The sequence below is a fragment of the Sphaeramia orbicularis genome, chromosome 15 (genome assembly GCF_902148855.1).
Source record: "Sphaeramia orbicularis chromosome 15, fSphaOr1.1, whole genome shotgun sequence".
NCBI classification, from domain to species: domain Eukaryota; kingdom Metazoa; phylum Chordata; class Actinopteri; order Kurtiformes; family Apogonidae; genus Sphaeramia; species Sphaeramia orbicularis.
In genome coordinates, this window is record NC_043971.1 from 14,900,953 (window position 1) to 14,924,354 (window position 23,402).

General features: G+C 38.0%; 1 protein-coding gene across 3 annotated transcripts in view; it reads right to left on the minus strand.

The window, feature by feature from the left end:
• The window catches only part of fancl (FA complementation group L), a 52,971-nt gene extending 31,717 nt beyond the window's left edge, over positions 1 to 21,254 (minus strand). For 2 of the 3 annotated variants that reach the window (XM_030156596.1, XM_030156595.1), the window contains exons 1-6: positions 20,968 to 21,254; positions 18,827 to 18,885; positions 18,482 to 18,542; positions 17,938 to 17,994; positions 17,506 to 17,603; positions 1,439 to 1,535 (exon numbers count right to left, since the gene is read on the minus strand). In XM_030156596.1, coding sequence (XP_030012456.1) covers positions 1,439 to 1,535; positions 17,506 to 17,603; positions 17,938 to 17,994; positions 18,482 to 18,542; positions 18,827 to 18,885; positions 20,968 to 21,054 — 459 coding nt within the window. In that variant the 5' untranslated portion in view covers positions 21,055 to 21,254. Of the gene's footprint in view, positions 1 to 1,438; positions 1,536 to 1,699; positions 1,770 to 17,505; positions 17,604 to 17,937; positions 17,995 to 18,481; positions 18,543 to 18,826; positions 18,886 to 20,967 lie in introns of those variants that run through there. The other variant, XM_030156597.1, reaches the window with a different exon arrangement.
• Between the last annotated feature and the right edge of the window lie 2,148 nt (positions 21,255 to 23,402).

The following is a 23,402-nucleotide window of genomic DNA, read 5'->3' on the forward strand; positions in this document are numbered from 1 at the left end:
CTGATTCTCACCAGTTCAGAATTAAAATCAATCAAAACCCATCATCATGTTCTCAGTAAAATGTCATTAACTGCCCATGTGCCACCTTTTATTTGACTATTTGCTGTTACGACATGCAAACATGTAAATGGCCTGTATTAGACTGTGACTACACCGGCCTACATTTACCTTTACCTGGAGCAGGTGAAGGGTTTTTTTTTGTCCGTCTTCAAAAAGTGGTGGTTAGAGACAGCAGCTATGCAGATGAGTGTAGGTGTACTGGTTTTCTCTATGCACAGTGGAAGGTTTCCCATCATGCCGAGGTTTATGTGGAGATGTTTTATCTGTGCTACATCTCAGTCACAGTGGGTTATCATGTCTCTCCACACCCTCTCCAGTTTGACCTAGATTTAGGGGCGCAGATGTAAATCACTGATTTGCTATCAGCAAATTGAACATCCCATGTGTGTTGTGTGATGTCGGCCTGTTTGGATTTGGATTGGCTGTAGGTCAACACGAAGTGGTAGAGTTTTCCACTTGATGATGAATAATTTTTAGTGTGGAACAGATCTGGTCCTTAAAGTAAACTCATAGTATCAGGGCTTCAGCTACACTTTTTTTTAACCAATACTGATGATAATGATAATTATAATAATATAATTCTGATTAGTGATGGGCATTTTTAAACTACATATTTTTTTAGGTCAGAAAAAAAAAAAACAAGCCATATGATGTGATAGATAACACATGCCCTCCAAACTAAAATAAATAAAAAGCCAATCAAGGAGTGATTGAATCGCAAGTATAAGATTTCATTTTTCTATACACCTAAAACAGAGAAACAAAGCCATTAACATTAGCGTTTCTGAATAAATACAACATGAAAATTTGTCATCTTTTTAAAAACATGTTGAATATGCTTACTGTTGACAGCATACATTTTTCTAGTTTCCTTTGTCAGCTAAAACACACAGGTTTTACTTCATTTTACTACTGTATAACTGTATCTTGATGTTGAAAAAGACTTCTATCATATTTTGAGTGAGTATTCAGGCCATAGGATAGAAAAATATATTTTTAGATTGTGATGTAATGACTTCATTTAGTAATATTATGATTTTATTATTTAAATATTGCTTTTTTCAGTAGATGAACTGGCGACACATCCAGGGTGTACCCCGCCCACACCCACGCCCACTGGAAACTCGGATAGGCTCTAGAATCCCTGCGACCCTCTTGAGGATTAAGCAGTTGAGAAAAAGGATAGATAGGATTTTTTTTTTTCTATCCAAGTAGTGGCATAGTAGTCTGTCTGGGTCAGTGGCTGGGCTCTGCTGGGCTATAACTTTAACTACCCCTTTAATTAATTTCTTTTTTGGAAATTTTACAAGGAAAAATCCTTTAATTCCCAGCTAATGGAGACCTGGTGAGTGTGTGTGTAGGAGGGTGTGTGTCCTACCTTGGGTTTTAGTTTAACGGTGAGAATGTGCTGCCTTCCAGATGAGTCCTCTGCCTTCAGCCTCAACGTCTGGAACTCGGTGTCTATGAAAAGCAGCCTGTACACGGACACACGCAGCACATGCACAATAAATCAACATACTAATTCACAAAGAAGGGTACATGTAACACTGTGAACTGACAGCAGCCATCATCCATCATTAATCACAGCGGCAGAAAGCAATATTAAGACATCAACTCTGCCTTCAGATTTATCACTCACGGTGACATTACGTCAGGCTACAGCTCCACGTTCATGCCTGACTCTGGCGAGACAGAATTACAGGCTTTTCTCCTCAAAACTCACATTTGCATTCTGCTCCAGCAAGTGCAGTTTTAATGCTCTAATGGAGGAATATAACAAGTCCAGTCATGCTGAGCCTGAAAGCATTATTTTCATGCTGAGTCACCACAGAAACGCTCTGGATTTTATGCTCTGTAACAAAACTGTAAGAAAACCCACTGACTATACACACGCTCACTTAATTGCACAACAATAACTCATCTAAAGCGCTTCTTTACAACATCAATGACACAATAGGGCTGCAGTTTTACACTAATCCACTCAGTCATATTAAGAATGACTGAGGAAAAAATATTTTACATAGCCAGTGAAACCTTAGCTCCTTAAAAGCGTCAAAAGTGTTGAGAAAATAAAAACAAATTTTAGCACAAACACAAAGGGTATGATGAAAAGCCCTGCTGTTTTTTTCATAAAATAAAACACTTGATTATTGGAAAAATAAGCCAATTACCACTTAGGCCTATTCATTGATTTGTACCTGTAGAATCATTCAAACACTGATATTTGTACTCAACATTTCCTGGTAATTCGAGCTAAACAGTGATGAAGTGTCACTAAATAGCTACATTTAATGGATTATTGTCCATAAATAAACATGTACATACTTCGTAGTTACATATAATGCTCTGGAGTCTGTGTTGTGCTGGGATGTAGTCATTCATTGTAGCATACACCAATCAGCCATACCATTATGGGCACTGACAGGAGAAGCATTTAGTCCTTGAAGCTGATGTGTTGGAAGCAGCAAAATGAGCAACATAAGGAACTGAGTGACTTTGACCAGGTCCAGGTATTGTAACAGTGATGACTGGGTCAGAGTCTCCACAACTGCAGGTCTTGTTGGGTGTTCCTGGTCTGCAGTGGTTAGTGCCAACCAAAAATGGACTAAGGACGGACATCCCAATCTCAGGACAATTGATTTGATCCATAAAGGTCCCCCTCTCTACTTCCAGGACTTCAGGGATCTGCTGCTAACATCTTGCTCCAGATACCACAGCACACCTCCAGAGGTCTGGTGGAGTCTAGGCCCCAGGTCAGAGTGTTTTTTCTGTTTTTTAATGGAAAAAGGGGGAACCTACACAATATTAGACAGGTGGTAATAATGTTCTGCTCCCATAGATGCTGTACTGGTTGAAATCCAAATGTTGTTCTTCAGGGACTTTTAGTAAGTTCGAACCACTTTACTTTGAGAATGAACAACAAGATCTGGAGATGTTCTGACCCAGTAATTTGGACATCACAATTTCTCATTTGTCAAAGTTGCTTAAATTCCTACTCTTGCCCACTTTGCTGTTTCTAACACATCAACTTCAAGGACTAAATGTTCACTTTCTGTCTAACATATCCCACCCACAGACAGGTTCCATTATAATGAGGTCCTCAACATTAATACCACCAAAAACCTCAAGTAAAACACAGAGTAGAGAATTACTGGCAGTTTTTCCACCTGAAAGTCTTCAGTCTTCTAGACTTCAATAAATACACATTTTTCTTTAGTTTTTTTTTTTTTTTTTTTTGCCAAAATTGTTATAAGTCTTATTTATTTAGTGAGAGCCAACCACTCAGAAGTGCATTCTCCATAAAGCAGAGGGCATATCCGTTATAAATATCACAGGTAACAAAATTATGTATTCTTTGATACTTTCTTGGCCGACAGTTACTAAAACAATATTTTAGTGTATAAAGACCCTAAGTCACACTTTGGTAATAGCTGATGGTGATACTGTTACTTCCTGCTTCTTTATTCAGTTGTTATGCATCCTTCCTTGGAAAAGAAATCTTCATGATAAATAAAAATATAGTTACTATAAACCACTTTCAGCCATTTACCACATATTTGAATGAACAAAGACTCATACAAATTTATGAAAGACAACTAAGGATGTAACAATTACCGGTATAATGATAAACCGCGATAAAATTCCCAGTGGTTAGTATTACCGTTTAAATTCTAATTATCATGATAATTGTGTTTGATTACCGCACTTTGAAAACTCAGAGAGAGAGAGAGAGAGAGAGACCTCCGTTCTATCCATCTATGAAAAAGAAACTAAAACAACTCAAACTTGATCTGGAAAATGGTCAAACAGTGTCCATAAGGTTCCATCTTTAATGCACATTTGTATGTTTGATGTTTACATGTTAATATTTCAATGTTTCTGCCAACAAAGTACATTGTGCTGTTATTTTATTTTTGTTTTTTCTTTTGGTTTTTTCCAAAATACATTATTAAATTATTTCAGTGTGTATAACTACTTTTTAAACATTATGAGCACAATTTCAACAATACCGCGATAATAATGATAACTAGGATAATTTTGGTCACAATAACCGTGATATGAAATTTTCATATCGTTACATCCCTAAAGACAACATTAAAATAACATGTCAGAAATCCTCATTATAAACATAAAGTAGTAGCATACTGTAAAATAGTATGTACTTTTCTTTCAGCCCAAACTTGCAAACACGCTTTTAAAACTTAATTGAAAGTAAAAATAAAAAGTCAAAACAAAATAAAAACAAAAGTTAATGTAACCTTGATGCAGAGCCTCATGAATGATGCATCTCTGGGTGACCTGAGGGTGAAGTTTACTAGTCGACCTGTAAATCAGGCCTCCTCCCACTTGATGTAATTGTAACCTATTGAGGCTGAGGACAAAATACTAATCTGGCCCAAGAATGCACCAACACTGTTGTCAGATTTACTGCTCCGGCACTCTATGAAGGAATCCGTTCCTCCCCCTCACCACTCCATCTCTACTCTACTGAGACCTGAAAACAAAAGACTGATCTGAGACAAAGGATTTGGACAGTCCTCCTTCAGATTTACAGTACATTAGGATGGACGCTCCGTGCTGATGCTGATGTGGCTGTATATCTGCGGAGGATTTATGGGCTGTGTTAGTGAGGAGTGTTGTGAGCGCTAAGCTTTAGGATGACACACACACTTAGGGAAGTGATGGAATGATGGGAGACGATGTCCGATGTGCCCGACTCATAAAAGTGTCTGCGAGCTCACACTATCAAACACAGACGAAGGGCAACAATGTTGAAGTGTCACATACGCGCTCGCTGGTGATCATGTTAATTCAACCCGCTGTCCCCTGTCCTTTATGTTAGAATGATACGCTTCTGCACATTTATGCTTCTTCGCTTTCTATCTCTAAAATTACCAGCACATTACCGTCTCCCAAACACACTCCTCTTTGTGCCACGTCTCAAAACTGATATCTGTGCTTTCTTTTGTGCTGACAACAGACTAAGAATAATCCCCCAGAAGTGTCCTTAAACAGACAATACTTTAAATCCTGAGGTGAGAGAATGGACTCATGTAATACCCACTGCAGATTTTTTTGATTACATATACAAATATTCTTTGAGAAAGTCAAATACAGATTTATATTTCACACAAGTTGCAGATACATGGGCAATATCTTCAACATGAATTCAATCATTCTTATGTCAACCATTTACGCAGATACTGAGGTATTGTCCACACAGAGACAGCGTCATCGTTTAAGAAAAGATGCTATGGGTTGAAAACGTGAAAATGCAAGCATGGTATTATGGGATTTGTTCACTATGGGACCAGGTTTAGAAAATTTGTGCATTCGGGTTCCATGTGGATGAAATGGCCATACGATAAAAAACATAAAAAAAAAAAAAAAACTTTTGCAGATAGTCCTAAACTCATCTCCACATGGACAGCCCCTATTATTTTTTTTAATTGATTTATTAAATAGGGATCATGCATATTTATGAATATTGCTATATAAAAAATACACCCATGTAAATATGCCAGAATTTGTAAAAATAACTACTTTTCATCTGCAGGTAACAGAAACAAGACATAAAACAGCCAACATTAATACATCACTCGTTCACTACAAACTAAAAATTTAAAAATACACATAATGATGACATAGACATCATCCAAGCAAGCAAACAAATAAACAAAAAAAAAATAGACAAACGATGATTAAATAAGTAAATAAAGCAATAAAATAAAGAAAATAAAGTAATATATATTTTATTACTTAAATAAAGTAATAAAATATGTGGTGACGGGATGCAAAGCATTTAATCAGAACAGAAGTTCGTGACATACACACAGTGGTTTCATCCACAGCAAAGAGACTAAGCCTGGTTTGGCTGATAGTTTGGGGATTTTTCATGGACTGTTCACCTTTTCAAACAGTTGAACTAGTTTGTTACAGTTAATACCAATAAAACTTATATAATAGAGACAATTAGCAGTTTACACCAACACAAAAACTTCATAAAACTACCCATAAACAACACAACCACAGCTAAAATTCAGGAAAAAAAACACATTAGTTTCGTTTTATTTATACCACTTTGTCCCAGTAAAAAGGATCATGATAAAGGACGGTGTTTTTGTAAATCATATCTGATGTTACATTCTTTTATACTAGCTTGTTCGGCTGTTGTGAGTCAAGGTTTTCCTCATAATTAAAAAAATTAGTTTCAGACATTAATCGGTGCCAACAGGATGATTTACAGGAATAAGAATCTGCAGCACAAGGTTAGACTACTGAGGTGGAATTACTGACTGAGGCTCAAAATTAATAAATAATTAGCAAGTAGAATTTCCCAGATTCTTCATGGTTAGTTTGATGTTCAGCTACAGATTTATTCATTTAGATACCAATTGTTTTGACTTCAATTAGGGATGTAATGATTACCAGTATAGCGATAAACCGCAGTAAAATTCCCGAAGGTTCCTGGTCCGAGAGCACAGAGAGAGACAGAGAGAGAGAGACAGAGAGAGAGAGAGAGAGAGAGAGAGACAGAGAGAGAGAGAGAGAGAGAGAGAGAGAGAGAGAGAGAGAGAGAGAGAGAGAGAGAGAGAGAGAGAGAGAGAGAGAGAGAGAGAGAGAGAGAGAGAGAGAGAGAGATGGGACAGTCCGAGTGCACGCGCATGACCCGGTCCGGGCGCAGACTGAGAGAGACAGAATGAGACCTCTGTCCTTCCTATCTATCTCTCTATCTCTCTATCTAATTCAATTTATTCCCCAGCATAGATAGATAACTGGCTGAGGTTCTGTGACGCTGCACTCTCATTGGCTGGCGTTCTGTGACGCTGCGTTCTCATTGGTTGGCGTTCTGTGACGCTAATCTCTCATTGGCTGACGTTCTGTGACGATGCGCTCTCATTGGCTGACGTTCTGTGACGCTGCGCTCTCATTGGCTGACGTTCTGTGACACTGCACTCTCATTGGCTGAGGTTCTGTGACGCTGCGCTCTCATTGGCTGGCGTCCTGTGACGCTGCGCTCTCATTGGCTGGCGTCCTGTGACGCTGCACTCTCATTGGCTGGCATTCTGTGACGCTGCTCTCTCATTGGCTGGCATTCTGTGACACTAATCTCTCATTGGCTGATGTTCTGTGACGCTGCGCTCTCATTGGCTGACGTTCTGTGACGCTGCGCTCTCATTGGCTGACGTTCTGTGACACTGCACTCTCATTGGCTGAGGTTCTGTGACGCTGCGCTCTCATTGGCTGGCGTCCTGTGACGCTGCGCTCTCATTGGCTGGCGTCCTGTGACGCTGCGCTCTCATTAGCTGGCATTCTGTGACGCTGCTCTCTCATTGGCTGGCATTCTGTGACACTAATCTCTCATTGGCTGATGTTCTGTGACACTGCACTCTCATTGGCTGAGGTTCTGTGATGCTGCGCTCTCATTGGCTGGCGTCCTGTGACGCTGCGCTCTCATTGGCTGGCATTCTGTGACGCTGCTCTCTCATTGGCTGGAGTTCTGTGACGCTGCGCTCTCATTGGCTAGTGTTCTGTGACGCTGCACTCTCATTGGCTGGTGTTCTGTGATGCTGTGCTCTCATTGGCTGAGGTTCTATGACGCTGCGCTCTCATTGGCTGACGTTCTGTGGCACTGCGCTCTCATTGGCTGACGTTCTGTGACGGTGCGCTCTCATTGGGTGGCATTCTGTGATGCTGCGCTCTCATTGGCTGATGTTCTGGGTAGCTGTCTCTCTCTGGTGACATCTTTAATGCACATTTGTGTGTTTAATGTTTACATGATAATATTTGAATGTTTCTGCCAACAGAAGTACACTGTGCCTATTATTTTTTTTATTTATTAATTTTCGAAATACAACTTGGTTAAATTATTTCATTGTGTGTATAAGTACTTTTTGAACATTTTGAGGACAATTTCAACAATACCGCAATAATAATGATAACCGTGATAATTTTGGTCACAATAACCGTGATATGAAATTTTCATATTGTTACATCCCTAACTCCAATTGAACTGAAAACAGTTATCCAGTTTCTAATAATTTCCAAAATAATTCATTCTCAACAAAAGAGAATATCAGTCTATTAATCAACTGTCAGTTTTTTTTTTTTTCCAGTTTTGAACTACTGTTATTTCTATAATGCAATTTAATGGTGCACAGCTAATGTTTTTAGATGTTCACTGGGTAGAAAGCTTTGACACTGTGAACGAGTATGCAATGTGTACTGCACAAGTTTCAGACACGGTTTGATTAATGCATTTGACCCATAAAGACCCAGTGCTACTTTTATGGCAGTTCCCACATGAATTTTTCTCTGTATTTAACATTTCATAAGTGATTCATCACCATTTATTGTCATATTATGTCATATTATGTATTTTGTGTTTTTTTTCAGCACAAGTGATATACTTTCCTATATTTAATTCCCTGATCATGTAGATTTTAATAAAAGATCAGAATAAATTCAAAGATTATTATATCAGAAACAGAGAAAACTGACTTTTTCAGCAAATCTACCATTAACTGAACATAAACCCAGTGTCTTCATCCACTGTCATTGATCCAACTCCATGGGTTTTACTGGTGAATCAATGCTGTAGAAGATGAGAGTGTTTCCACGTTCACTACGGAGCCTCTGAACGTCCAAATAGGTCATATCTGATTACCATGAAAAGATGAAAAACTGCATTTTACAACAATTATTTACATGAGTTGATAGGATTAGTGGATAAACAGGTATTAAACAGTTACATCAGTCGATGGTTTTGCTCGCTGGAGGATGTTTGGGTCTTTATGGGTTAAGCTTATGTTTTCTCAAATTCTAACAAATGTCTAAAGCCAGTTCAATGATGAGTTTAGTTCCCATTATTTTGAGCAAAGCAGCGCAATCCAAATCTATAATAGATGGAGGGAAAGGCACTATACAATGCAGCGTTCTTCAGAAGGGGCAGCTACAGCCTTAAAAGTGAAGTATGTTGAAGGCAGTGGGTGTCAAGGATTAAAGAAAAATGACTGACTGCCATAAAAGTTTTAGCTTCAGAAATATTATTTTCAGTTGTGTTTTGTTCCACATACTTTAAATGGTGCTATCCATTTCGTTCTGTGTTAACCAGTCAGGCCAGACTTCATATCAGCCAACTTTAAGCCTCAGTTCACAAACGGTATCGACAGTGAAAAAGTATCAGTGGTGCATCTCTGACACACATCTCCATCCCTTCTCCTCTGGGGTCTCACGCCCATGATAGCAGGGACTTGCTGCCGCTCCCACTTGGCCATGATGGAAACAGCGTGACAGTCAGACGTCCTGCTGGGAAGACTGATGAGAGTATCCCATTTGCAACTCCACAGCCAAGTGAGCTGCTTCCAGACAGCGCACATGCCACACATTTGTACTCAAGTGTGTGCGTCTATGCATATGCCTGAGTTTTTTTATGAGCCAAATACATGATTCAGGACAGATCACATCAGCACATACAACTACATGTATCTGCACTCATTTTAAAGGATGTTTTTGGAGATAAGAGTACCCATATTGCATAGAAATAAGAATGCTTCCCTGACCACAAATGTGTTCTGCAAGTGATCTTGGTATGAGTGCAACACTGTCTGGCTTTGGTGAAGTGGTGTAGTGACCTCCACTGAACTTAACTGAATTATACTACTGCTTTACCATCATTTAACAGACTTGCTGTCATGCTCAGAGTGAAGACTGTGGACACGTCCCCCCACCGCTCACTGTTATCGCATATCGCGGTGCCCTACTGTGGCTGAATTCAATTTCATTTTAATTCAATTGTGCAGTAAACACCAGTAATTGATGTTAACAGTGAGGTTCAGTGTCGCAGTACATGTTCAGAGAGTGAAAAAGTGCAGCTATCTGCAGTTCTTTAGTTTCCTAAATACTTGAGAATCTGTGTTTGAGGGTCCACATGTGTGTTCATAAATCACCTGCACTTACTCTCCCCACATGAAGGAGAGGGAGCTACTAAATACAGAACTGCAGCAGGTAAAACTCAGCAATGAACAAACGCAGATTTCTTTCTATGGCTACGTTTAGACCAGGGGTGTCAAACTCATTTTCTTCTGGGGGCCACATTCAGCCCAATTTAATCTGAAGTGGGCCGGACCAGTCAAATAATAGCATGATAGCCAATAAATAATGACAACTACAAATTATTTTAGTGCAAAAAATGACATTTGATTATACCAATATTTACGTTTACAAACTATCCAAACAAAAAGGACGCGAATAACCTAAAAAAAAATGAAATTTGTTAAGAAATATAAGAACAATTTCATCAATATTATGCCTCGACTTATCATTTTTTATACATATGCATTACAGATCAGATCTGCAAAGGCACAAAACATTTAGTAACAGACAGAATATTTTTTAAAATTGCACTTAATTTTCTTTAGACATCTCAAGTTGTTCATATTTGTTCAGGTTATTCACATTTTATTGTTAAGGGATAGTTTGTAAATGTAAACATTTTCATAATTTAATGTTTTTTTAACTAAATCAAAGAGGAAAAATAAGTCTTGTCATTATTTATAGGTTATTATGATATTATTTTTTGAGTTTGATGCCCTAACTTGTACTTTGCAAATTCATCTCGCGGGCCGGTTTTGGCCCCCGGGCTGCATGTTTGACACCTGTGATTTAAACAGTAACGATCTGAACTGAAAATGCAAAAGTGGCGCTGCGTTCTCACTTTTAATTCCGCGTTTTGATGTGCGTCTTGGGGGTAAAATCTGCATGCAGACGGTCACGCGAAAGTGTGTGAAATTTCCTATTTATCGATGTAGTATGCACGCCAGGTGGCAGCCCCACCGCCAAAACCAAGCGCCTGCGTAGAACCTTTCTACTTCTCCTGTTCTCTCCCAGCGCGAAATACAATCACAGAACCGGACACAGAACATCTTCCTTCTCTGCTCTTGCTGAAATGACTCTTAGATGTACTATAAATCAGAGCTGCTAGGGCAACTTGAAGGTCTGTCACAGGGAAATAATCTGACATGTTTTCTTGTACTGGCGCGTGCCTGTGATGTAAACACAGTTTTGCATTTTCAACCCTTCAGACGGTGACGCGAGAGTGGAGTGTTCTTAAGATTTCCACTCTAGAAGGTGGTTTCACGTTTTTGCGTTTTTAACCCCCAAAAACGCTATGCCGTCTAAACAAAAGGCACATCTGACAAATTTTTTTTTGTCGTTTTCACCCGAGAGCGATGTTGTGTAAACTGAGCCTTCATTTACAAGATTTCTGCAAGTCTTTAAAAAGTGTATAGCATCTTAAAATAAAAAGTTGGATAAAAAAAAAGTCCCAGATACAGTATTTCAGTGGATCATATTTAGCTAATTACAGTATGCATTCACGGTGGCATCGCTTATATTGTGCACTGCTTATGCAATGCCTCAATAAACGTCACAACATTTATTTCCATCAAGTCCTTTTTGGCCAAGATCTTGTATTGATGATGGGTAAATCAGACCAATGCACTAAGTCTGCTCCATCACATCCCAAAGGTTCTTAATGGGGTTCAGGCCTGGACTCTGTGGTGGCCAATCCATGTGTTTGCTACGATAATTCCTTATAGCGACCGTGCAGTGCACTGAACACTACATAGTATTTACATAATAAAATGCCTAAAAATGACAAGGCCTTATAGAAAATATTTTAACTGCCTTTTTCAGTTATCATTTCTCATTTACCAAGTTTCCATTTAACTGTACATTTACATTTTGTTAGAATGAAATGATGTAAAATGAATACACACCACTAACTACGGTGTGAGTAAAATAAAACGGTAAAATAGCCTACTGCATGAGTGCACTGAATAACTTATCAGTGTTACTGAGTAATTAATGTTTTATTGCTAAAGATGCTAATATAAGGGGTGGATATGCAATGCACAGAAAGTTACATTGACTAAAATTGTTCTGATTGAGAATTATCCAGATCTAGATTCCTTCTACACAGCTGAATCTATTTCATTCTCACTGTGAAATGTGTTTTTTGGGAAATGTTTTACTGACCACACAGTAAGATAACTATACCTCTTCATCAAAACATAGCAGCATCGGAAAATACTAAGTTAATTTCTGTTCTGATAACATTAATTTGATTAAATATGTTGCAACTCCTGCTAGATCTGGCTCAAATTAGTGCATTTAGCCAGAATCCTGTACATCCTGCTGAAATTGAAACGGCCAGTGTAACACAATCAGAACAAATCAGATGTTTATTTTACCATTATTGTCAAGTAGGAAAGTAACAACATGTGAGCTTCTGTTGTAATCTATTCGACCATATTAATCTGAAAAGGCCTCTTGAGATGAATCATCTGATTTTCAATGAGGTCCTTAAAGAGAAGATGCATCTACAAGTGTTACAATGACAAGCTACTGTTGCAGCACCACCGGATGAATTACTGCTGTATGTAAGTGTAAATAGTTGTATAATTTGGCTTGGAGTGAAAACCAAATGATAATCAAATAATTATTTCCCCTCAGTGAACATCACGGTAATGTTCCCTTTCCCTCTTACGTGGTCCCAGGACACTTTGAAAGTCATTATCAGGCAGAACTGCACACTGATGGAGCTGATTTCTCCATGATCTAATTATCAACACACTGTTATTCTTTCTTTTTCTGCAGAAGCTGAGAAATACTGTACCCCAGAGCATAATCCCCTCAAAACAACTTATTGATATACTTATTGGCAGTACTTAATATTTTTCACTTTTGCCTCTCACTAGCAAAGATGGTTTGATGTCCGTTTAGTGTAATTAGCACCTGAGTAGAATTAGTTTTATTATGAGGAACTGACTGACTAGTTCTGATTTTCAGTGAGTTATGAGGAAAACCTTGATCTGTAGAAGCGGAAAAGGTACAATGAAATAAACCGTGCATTCAGTTATTGTGAACGATATTTCAATTTAAGTGTATTTCTTTGGATATCAAGAATAACACACGCTTTTGAAAGGTGTATTTTGTTCAATACGATCTTGAACTAACATAAGTCACCGTATACACACAAAAGACATCTAAATAGAGGCCTTTTGCAATTACATAAACTGGCCAAGGTGGCATTATGACTGTAACAGCAATTCCATTGTTTGTGCAACATCACATAACATCCTATATAATATACAAAATAACTGTGAAGTAAAGGTTCCATATTGTGCAAAACTATTTACTTCTTGAAGACCATGAACTTAACATTAAGTTGGTTCAAAAACATGATTTTCCCTGCATTTATATTTAGGTTTATTTCATGTTGCATTGGTTCACTGTTCTCAGAAATTACAGTAGAAACTGTGTAGATGAAAAGCCCTGGGACAGAATCAGTCCCATACAAATTCTGTTTACAAATTTGCTGGTAGTGTTCATGTAGAATGCTAACAGTGTTCATTTGACACCTGTAAATTAAGTTTTGCTCTGTGAGTGGGTAAATAACGCAAAGTCACAGAATGACAGCGAGTCGGACGAAGGAAAGTTTCAGAATTTCCACAGCTTCTTTGTGATTAACAAACTGCAGTGCTAGAAGCAACTATCCGGCAAATGCTGCATTCATCTCATGTCATTTGAACCACAACTATAAACAGCTGAGTTGGAACAGCCTGCCACTTCAGTCAAATACATTCAATATTTCACACAATTCCATACATGCATAACCTAACTGGTACCAAAAGATCTTACTATACCGGTGTGAATTTGCAACTATCCAAAGTTTAAGGTGTATAAAACTTTGTATCACTTTAAAACCAGTGCCACTTTATAAAATATGTGCATGGCAGTGGGTCCAAAACTGCTCTTGATATTACACGGTATACTCCGTAACGTTAACTGCTGTTCCAAAGTAAAAAAAACAAAACAAAACAATAATTTTTTTAAAAAAGGCCACACCAACACTAACACGAATATTTTTCTGAAAAGAAATGTTCTTCCTCAGTTCTATTCTTCAATCCACTGCAAGTCATACACTGATTTATACAAGTGGATTTAATGTTTCAAGAGTTTTCACTTTAGGCAGTATTCTGAAAAATATTATTTTGTAACCTAAAAAGCCATTTACGTGTGAACCAGAGGTTGAAACACTGAAATTAAATCTATTTTGCAAAATAACTGCATTATTGTGGATGGGATTTCACTGTTAGACTTCCAGACGGCTGACAAATTAAAGCTCTGGTTATAATAATCATCTGCATTTCATGATCAATTTGACCTGGATAGATGTAGTCACTATAAGCCGCTTCCACTGCTAGTTTTAGTTACACTGTTATTTTTCATTCATGACAATAACCTCACAATGGACCTTGTTTCTCTTTCTGTTTTTCCTTGTTTTTTTGTGCATCACAGTGAGAACTTACCAAAAAGAAACATTTACTCAATGTATAACTTACATATTAATATTTCATTTTTGTCCCTAGAGGTAAGATTAACATGCCTATGTGTGGAGCAGTGTATATATGCACATATATGAGGAGGACATGGCTATATAGAGCAGTTCTGCTTGTTTTCTTGGCGCCTAAACTGATAGGAGGGCCGGCAACAACACCGAACATTAACAAATGGCTCTTAATGACTTCCTTATTTTTAGTTATTGAGTTATAGTTAAATCCAGGTCACATTTAATAACGCTGACAGGCCCAGCTAATACCGCCGTCTCCACTCATCATCAGAGATGGGTGGAAAGGCGGGGCCAGTCGCAGATATCTATTCTCCCCCAGCTCGGATTAAGCCTTGACTACTACACTCATTTTCCACTTTCCTATTAATGACCACGGCTACAATTATGATATTAGCAAAATGCAAATGGCTCTAATTGAAGACTCTCAGGTTTTAATAGGAGAAGGGAGGGAGGGGGGTTGAAGGTATGCTTTATGCTGGAAATGAGACCAACATCATTTTCAGTGTCGTGTTACGGTTAGGAGGCATTATACACAGCGGGCCTCAATCTCCAAAGCACTCGAGATTCGCTTAGCGTCTTAATTGGTATGGGCCATGCTAATAGCCACCAGGGGTTTTCAACTGTAATTCTGTCTGCTGATTGGCCAGGTAAGTGAGTCTTTCTCTCTCTCCTTCTCTGGCTGTCTCCATTTCTGTAGTGTGGTCATCCTAATTGGCTGGAGATGGCATACCATGTGTTAATTAATGGGAAATGAGGTCAAGTAGGTCAGCCGCCATCACTTAGTGGCCCCAAAGCGCGGCCCCCAGAAGCTCCGGGCCTCATTACGGACACAGCTGGCTCTCCAACGTTCACAGCCTGTTTTTTTTTTTTTTTGGTGTATGAGCAGAACGTCGTCTCTTCTTATCACAGGGTTATCACTCTGTCACAGTGTGCCGCTGCTCTTTGGAGGCCACATGTAGCAGCGCTCTGACAGCAGGACTCTGCAGAACCAGCTGGGCCCGAGGTCGAGGGATCACACACTTTCTAACGTGATGCTTTTTCTTCAGATTTGCTTTGGTTACATTATTAGGCCAGCTAATAAATTACTCCTATAATCGTGTGATGTAAATGCAATGGTATTGGGATTTACACAGTTACATCTGTAAATAATGAGGATGCCCTGGTTAGCACAGTTACTGTAAACCAGGATAATAAATATACATTGGTAAAATTAGTATCTGTTGGTGTGCATTTGATTTGCTGTCCTCCATTTCCTCTCTCTCACCTTGTGTACACATCTTTTTACAACACACCATACATACACATAGGTGACAAATTAAAGGAAAAACTTAGTGGGAGTGGTAACCAACCCTAGTGTTGTTGCCTCTCAAGCTTTATTTGTCACATTTCTACCTCATTGGCCCCCAAAGTTCCTTCCTGTTAACTACATAGACTGGTCCACCATAATCTCATAGTGAATCAAAAATGTTGTGGCGTCTCACTTCTAACAGACAACTTGTATATCTATCACAGATGGCTGTGATTTGTAAACCGAGCGGAGCATTTCTTCATTTTCACACTATCTGTGCTCACACGGGGCTCGTTGTCAGCTTTATGCTTCAGATCAGCAATTTACTGAGGTGTCACAAAGTGAAATAAATAACACATTATATCATAAGGTGAATGGTAAGTTTCATGGTGCAGAAACACTGAAGAAATTTATATTACAAAACAAGCTAATATCCCTAACAACTTAACAAATAAGTCTCCTGTCTGTAAAACCTGCTTGCCTCAAACAACCTGCATGCTTCAAACAACCCATAATGCAATCAGAAAATTACTTATCTCTCATTACTGACTGTGATCCAGTTTCTTCCCCCCAAAATTAAGACCCTGTGGGGCACGACCTGAAGTACTCTGTTCAGAGGTTCCATGATTATGTATTTGAGCCAACATGTAGATAAATGTTTTGGTGCATTTCAATGGACTGTACCCTCTCTGTTGGGCTTGGGGCCCTTTGGTCACTATCTACGACCCTTTAGTTCAGACATGCACTGAGGTTCCAACTCTTTGTTTACATATCAAAGACTTGCAAACACCACAAGTTTTGATCATCATACAACTTGGTTAAAAAAACTCCACCTTTGGACTCCGCTTCTCACATACTTGGAGGAGGTTAGACTGGACTAAGGATTATATCTGTATTTCAGTGACAGTCCTCTGCCCCTCTTTAAGTAAAGGCTGGCTAGTTAATTAATCAATTAGTTATTACACACATCTGAGCCTTTGTTTTTGTGTTTTAACATAACTGAAAACTGCAAAATAAATACTTAAAAAAAAAAAAAAAAACACTCCATCTTGGCAAATCTAAGTGGTGCTAGGGACTAACTGTTAAAGGTTTCTGAAAAGTAAGTGGTAAGTAAGTTGTAGATCACCGATGTAAAATACATGACATCAACAGAAACATGGAGCTGCAGATTCTAAATACATGAGTAATCTGAACTAACTGCTAAATTGTCTTATTTGACAATTATCTTGAAAATCTGTCCTTATTCTGAGGGTAATTTTCCACGAGTAGGCCTATATTATACGGCCTATATATAGAAATAAATTACCCTAAATCAATTAATACATATCTGAACTAAATGTAAAACGCATTAGTGATTTTTGCTTATTTAGTAATTACTTTCTCTCAAAGTCAGTACTTCCATATTAGGTATTAAACCTTTTGTCATTACTAACAGTATACAAAAAGTCATTTCGGTATTTCTTAAAAGTTTTATAACATGGAAATACTCAAATGAAGAACATGTATGTCAGTACTGTGGCATATTCTCCCACTGAAATACCGGCATGTAATCGAAAAAGTCACACGTCTTTGTTCAGCTCAGTGTAAAATAGTGTAAGTACTGTAATTCCTATTCATCAGTGCTGAAAATGTTGTTAGTTTCTTTCTAATCTTTCCAAACACTTGACAAGTCAGCGGCTAAGACTCCTTCAAAACTTTCTGGTTCCAGAGTCAATGCTGTTGCCCTCAGTGGCCCACTTACTTGTCCCACCCGAGGGTCTCCATCTCTGAGATAAGCTGAGAGTAATACTGAGGAGGCGGGATGGAGCGACACTCAGGGCGGCTCTTCAGACCCACTTCCTGCAACGACGGAGAGAGAGCGCTTCTTATTTTAAGCCCAGATTACTATTCTGCACATCGCTTGGCAACTTTGTCGCTCCGCATCATCGGCATCTTCTTACTTAAAACCATAACATAAACACAGGAAAAACTGAATCAGTGCCAGTAAGTCTTCTGCCTATGTCTAGTGGCTGCAACACTTTTCATTAATCTAACGGAATATACAGAACGTGTGTGTATGTGGGCTTCACAATCAACGCTATTGACAGTGCCTGGAGGTTTCTATTTACTTGGTATTCATAAACCAACAATGTCAAAGTGACCGTGCTAACCACTGTGTCATTCCCCTCCTTACCAAGACAGTCTTCAGCTCCAGAATGAAACTGACAAGATCGGCCGACTGCTGCAGCCTCTGTGAAGAGTCAAACAAGAGAGAAAAGACATCCTTGAATGGGAGGATAATGAAGTGACACTGCCTATTTTTTCTCCTCTAGCCAGCCATTCAAATCAAACACAGTGTTTGTGATTAATGGGGGCTGCCACCAGCTTTAATAATTAATGATAGCTTAAAGGCTGTGAAAATAATGAACTTTGCAGCCCGGGGTGAAATATCAATCTCATCCAAATAACCCTGAGGGGCCACATAACAAATAGGGACATTTTCCAGGCGATGTTAATTAAACAGTGAAAAATATTTTTCTCTGCTTCTGAGTGAGGCAAGCCTGATGGGTGACAGAGAGTACAGGAACAACGGCGGGCAGGACGCAGCCAGTACAAAAGAAGACAAAATGACAAGGACAAAAACACAAAAACACAAAACAAGCAACATGACCTCAGTTGGAGATGCAAATCAAAGCAGAACATGCTACAACAAGAAGCAAAGTGCATGTGTGGTTTACCTGTTTGACTATGTGCTCATATCCACGCAACAAGTGTTTTAACTGCCAACAGCAATGCAGCCTACGAGGACAAAGTTACAGTTAGAGGCACTAAAAAGGTCCATTAACTATACAAACCATTCACAAGAACACTGCTGGTCAAGTGTTTTAGGACTACACCTTTCCCCACATTTATAATAGCAGCTTTCTACATTACAATATAGTCCAAGTAATGCTTCATGGTGTGAAGCATTACTATCATTCCCTGACGTTGACCTGCCTTAACTTATAGAAAACTATGAAAACGTCTGAAAACTTTTGACCGACAGCCTTATCCGAAAAAGAAGATGATATTGTGGTTTGTACCTGGCATGTTTCAGTTTTCGATCTGGAGGAAGTATTATTCTCATTCTGAAGTCTCGCTCCTGGAGGAGAAAAAAATCCATAATGGGCACAATTAAAAGACAATATTATAGGAATACTTAATCTTGTAAGAGTCAAAAACAGTGATTGAGGAAGTACTGAGATCCTTTATTTGAGTAAAGACAGGAAATGTACTGTGTGTTTCAAGTGAAAATCACCCATTCAAAACCTTAAGTAAAAGCACAGAAGTATTAACCTAAAAAAATATATCAAATGTACCAAAATTGTTATAACACCTGACAGATCTGAATATACTGACCTTTTTTGCTACCAAAACATGATTTCATATCATAATTTTGTGAAACATGCAGATGTTTGGTCCCTCTCTGGAGGAGTGGCTACTGTTTCAGATGTGGCCGCTTAAGGCCCAATGACAACGGGACCTGATGTGAGCGATCTGTGCCCTGTCCTGACCTGTGACCCCGGACTTCCTCCCTTACCCTCACATGTCTGGAAGGACCTCCTCATCCTCATCTGACTAGATGGACCCCCTCAGCTGTCTGCATGTGCCCCCTCCCTACTGCATCCTTACAGACTGGAACTACATCAGCAAATGGATGTCCGTCAGTCCCGGTCACATCTACAACCTGTCCATCTCCTTCACTGTGGTTCTCCCCAAGGTTTCTCTTTTTCCCACTGTTTTTTTTTTTTTTTTAAGTTTTTCCTTGCTGAGAAGGAGGGTCTAAGGACAGAGGATGCCCTGCACATTGATCCATTTGCTTCACCGACTGTTTACTAACTGATTACTTGACTGTATGATAATTTTCATTGTGTTTTTTTTTTTTTTTTAATCAATTCAACAACTCCTGCAAAGCCCTCTGAGGTGACTTTGTGGTGAAATTGGGCTCTATAAATAAAACTGAATTGAACAAATATCAGATGAAGTGACTTTTAACTTTAACATTTACTTAATGAGCAGGATAGACCTTGTACATTCAACAGAATCACACACCTGTTTCCTAAGACTCATCACCATCAATTTACCCAAGATCACAGCTGACATTGATCACACAATGAATTTGGCTTCTCCTGTGAGGAACATGATTGTGTGACACTGACAGTGAAATTTCATCCATTTCATGGATATTTTAATGGCCAGTTTCAGCTGAAACCTCTTTACTATGCCAGGTGTTTTAATAACTTTGGCCACCAATGTAAATTTTAGGATTTCAGGCAGTGTGATATGATGAAACGTGGAAATAGAAAACATCCACTTTATTTTTGTTATTCGAGCACAAATGCAGGTACTAAATTAGTTTAAAGGCAACATAAACATTCTTATTTTCAACCATTTTCTAATGAATGGATAAGTGCTACATTACGGTATACACTGTTGTGATTTATTTAAAAATAAAAATGTTCATGCTCCGATAGAAGATTTTTACTAAGATTACTGATGCAGTTATGTTCATTTTTAATACTGCAATGACAAATTGTGGAGCTCGTTTGACTTATTGTATGTAATATTGGGCAGCTTAAAATGGAAGAATACACGGTCACTTTTTATATTACATGAATAATATGAATCTGCAAAGCAAACTACTTGTGATAAATATAGCCTAGTGGAGCAACAAGTACAGTATTTGGCTCTAAAATGTAGTAGAGTACTAGTGTAAAAAGCACAATAAAATGGTCATATTAAGTCAAGTACAAGTATCTCAAATGTGTACTTAATTGCAGTACTTTTATAATGTCTACTAAGGAGGCCTCTGCCAAATCTCATCCAGAAAGTACACAATATAAGGATTACTAGCTAACTAGGAAAGTATTTCATGAATAAAAAAGTAATTTTACAGGATATTTGATATAAGAAGTGTCACCTTCTCAATTCGGCTAAGAAAACTGGCAGTAAATAATCACCATCTCCATTTTCCTCTCACTTGAATAGTAGCAGCAAGTTACACACAGAAGTTGACAGGTAAGCCGAATTAACCTGTGATTCATACTAATTATTAATATTTGTGTAGTTGTTTTGTAGCGTGTATGTGTTTTTAATCAACTGGAATAAGTGTCTAATTTCGGTACATTTCTGACAGCAGTTTGGGGAAACGCTTTTTACACCTTTAAGAGAGGCTTGCTGTTACCTGGACCGTGATGAATCCGTCGTAGACAGTTTTGTCCTTGTTCAGAGGTAGAAACAGAGGGTTGTCTTTGATTAATAAATCCTCCATCTTTGTAAACTTTTAGCTTAGTTGTGACACAAACTGGACGCTTCCTTAGCTAAAGTTAGCACGCATGACAGGACAGACACGGAGGAGTATTAAATAGATGACGAACCGACGTGAGCTAACGTTGAGGTTAAATAATTCAACTGTAAATACGTCGAAGTTATTTTAACGTAATTTCATGTCCTGTAAATAAAACTGAAAACCTCGCGTGGCGCCAGGAAATACAAACGAATCACGTGTCTGTGATGCATTCACTGACTTCATAAAAATAGCGGAATTCCGGCAAACACTTGTTGGTGCTACGTTTAAATTCATTTTGTGAATCTTACTTTTTCTGTTGTATTGAAAGTTACCTGTGTCCTCTCTTACGGTGAAGTTACAGATTGAAACCGACTAGATACATTGACATAGAGTAATCGTAAAAAAAAACCCAAAACATCAAAGTATTTCAGTAGAGCAGGGGTGTCACGCTCATGTTAGTTCAGGGACCACATTAAGCCAAATTTGATCTGCAGTGGGCCAGACCAGTAAAATAATAACATAATAATATATAGATAATGTCAACTCCAAACTTTCTTCTTCGTTTTAGAGCGAAAAAAGTAAACTTTTGCAGTCAAAATGTTTACATCTATCAACTATCCTTTAAAATAATGTGAATATCATGAACAAACTGAAATTTCTTAAGAAAACTAAATGCAATTTTAATGATATTATGTCTCAGTTTATTATTGACACATGTAAATTATAACTTACAGATCACAGTGGATCTACAAATACACAAAACATTAAATAACAGGCAGAATATGGGAAAACTTGCACTTCAGACATTCCAAAATGTTCATATTTGTTCAGGTTATTCGCGTTTTTGTGAAATGGTAGTTTGTTTTAGTGTAAATACAGTAAAATGACACGAAAATTTTTACATTTAAAAAGACAAGAATTTGGAATTGTGAGTATATATAGGTTATTATGATGTTATTTTACTGATCCGACCCACTTGAGATTAAATGTGGAACCTGAACTAAAATGATTCATATCTTAGTGTAATTTTTGCATTTCACAAATTCATCCCAGGGGCCAGACTGGACCCTTTGGCCGGCCGGATTTGGGCCCCAGGCCGCATGTTTGACACCTGTGCATTAGAGGCTTACAGACCTACAACTATTTTTGTAGTGAATTCCATACATGTGTTCTAAACCTGTCTTTCAGCATGTATTATAACATTATCCTCTGCATTTTGCATTTTTTCAGTAGTTTTTCATCCTATAAATTATTTCTTCTATTTATAATTTAGATTTTTGGCAAGACATTGTATTTTCCAGTGTATAATTATCATGGCCGGTAGATGTTCATAACACCTCAGAGTAAATTCAAAGGTTATTATATCAAAACTAAGAAAACAGACTTTAAAAGTACAGTATTGATTTCATCTTATGTATATATTCTTCAATAATCATATTTGATGCTGCTAAAAAGTTGAGAAAAGTTTTACCAGAATTATTTAAACGTTATTCAACATTTTAGATCAGCGCTTTTGGTCAAAGGTTAACCCATAACGACCCAAACCTCCACTGTCAATCTCAACCATCTGCTGATGTGAACTGTTTAATACCTGTTGATCCAGTAATCCTATCAATAAATGTAAATAATTGGTGTAAAATGCAGTTTGTCATCTTTTCATAGTTATCAGATATGATTTTGGACATTCAGAGACATATAGTAATATAGTGAAAGTGGAAACACTGTTATCTTCTATAACATTAATTCACGTGTAAAACCCATGGAGTTGGATCAATGACAGTGGATAGGGAAACTTGTTTTTATATTCAGTTATTGATTCATTTGCTGAAAAAAGTAACTTTTCCTTCAGTTTTCCGTATTTTGATATAATAACCTTTGAATATACTCAAAATTTTCATGAACATCTAACATAAGTAAAGGAAAATACATGGTTTACAGTGAAAAAAGTCAAACTGTAAAGGATACTATTATAATAAATGGTGATGAACCACTTAAGAAAGGTTAACTAGTGAGAAAAATTCATTTGGGAACTGTCACAAAAGTAGCATTGGGTCTTTATGGGTTAAGGAGATAATGGTCAAACATAGTAAGTTATGGTAATGCACCTCAATGGTAATACCACACTATAAAATTTATTTATTTATTTATTTATTTTCAGATGGAGTAACTGCATTTCTACGCCAACAGTATTCCTACCTACCGCTGCGACTGTAGAAGAGCAGAAGAGAGACACAGGTATAAACATTGGAATTCAACTGCCACATGGGACCTAACTTTAGAAAAAAATGGGATCAGGAAGTAAGTAAGAAGGAAGTAGTGAGAGATACATT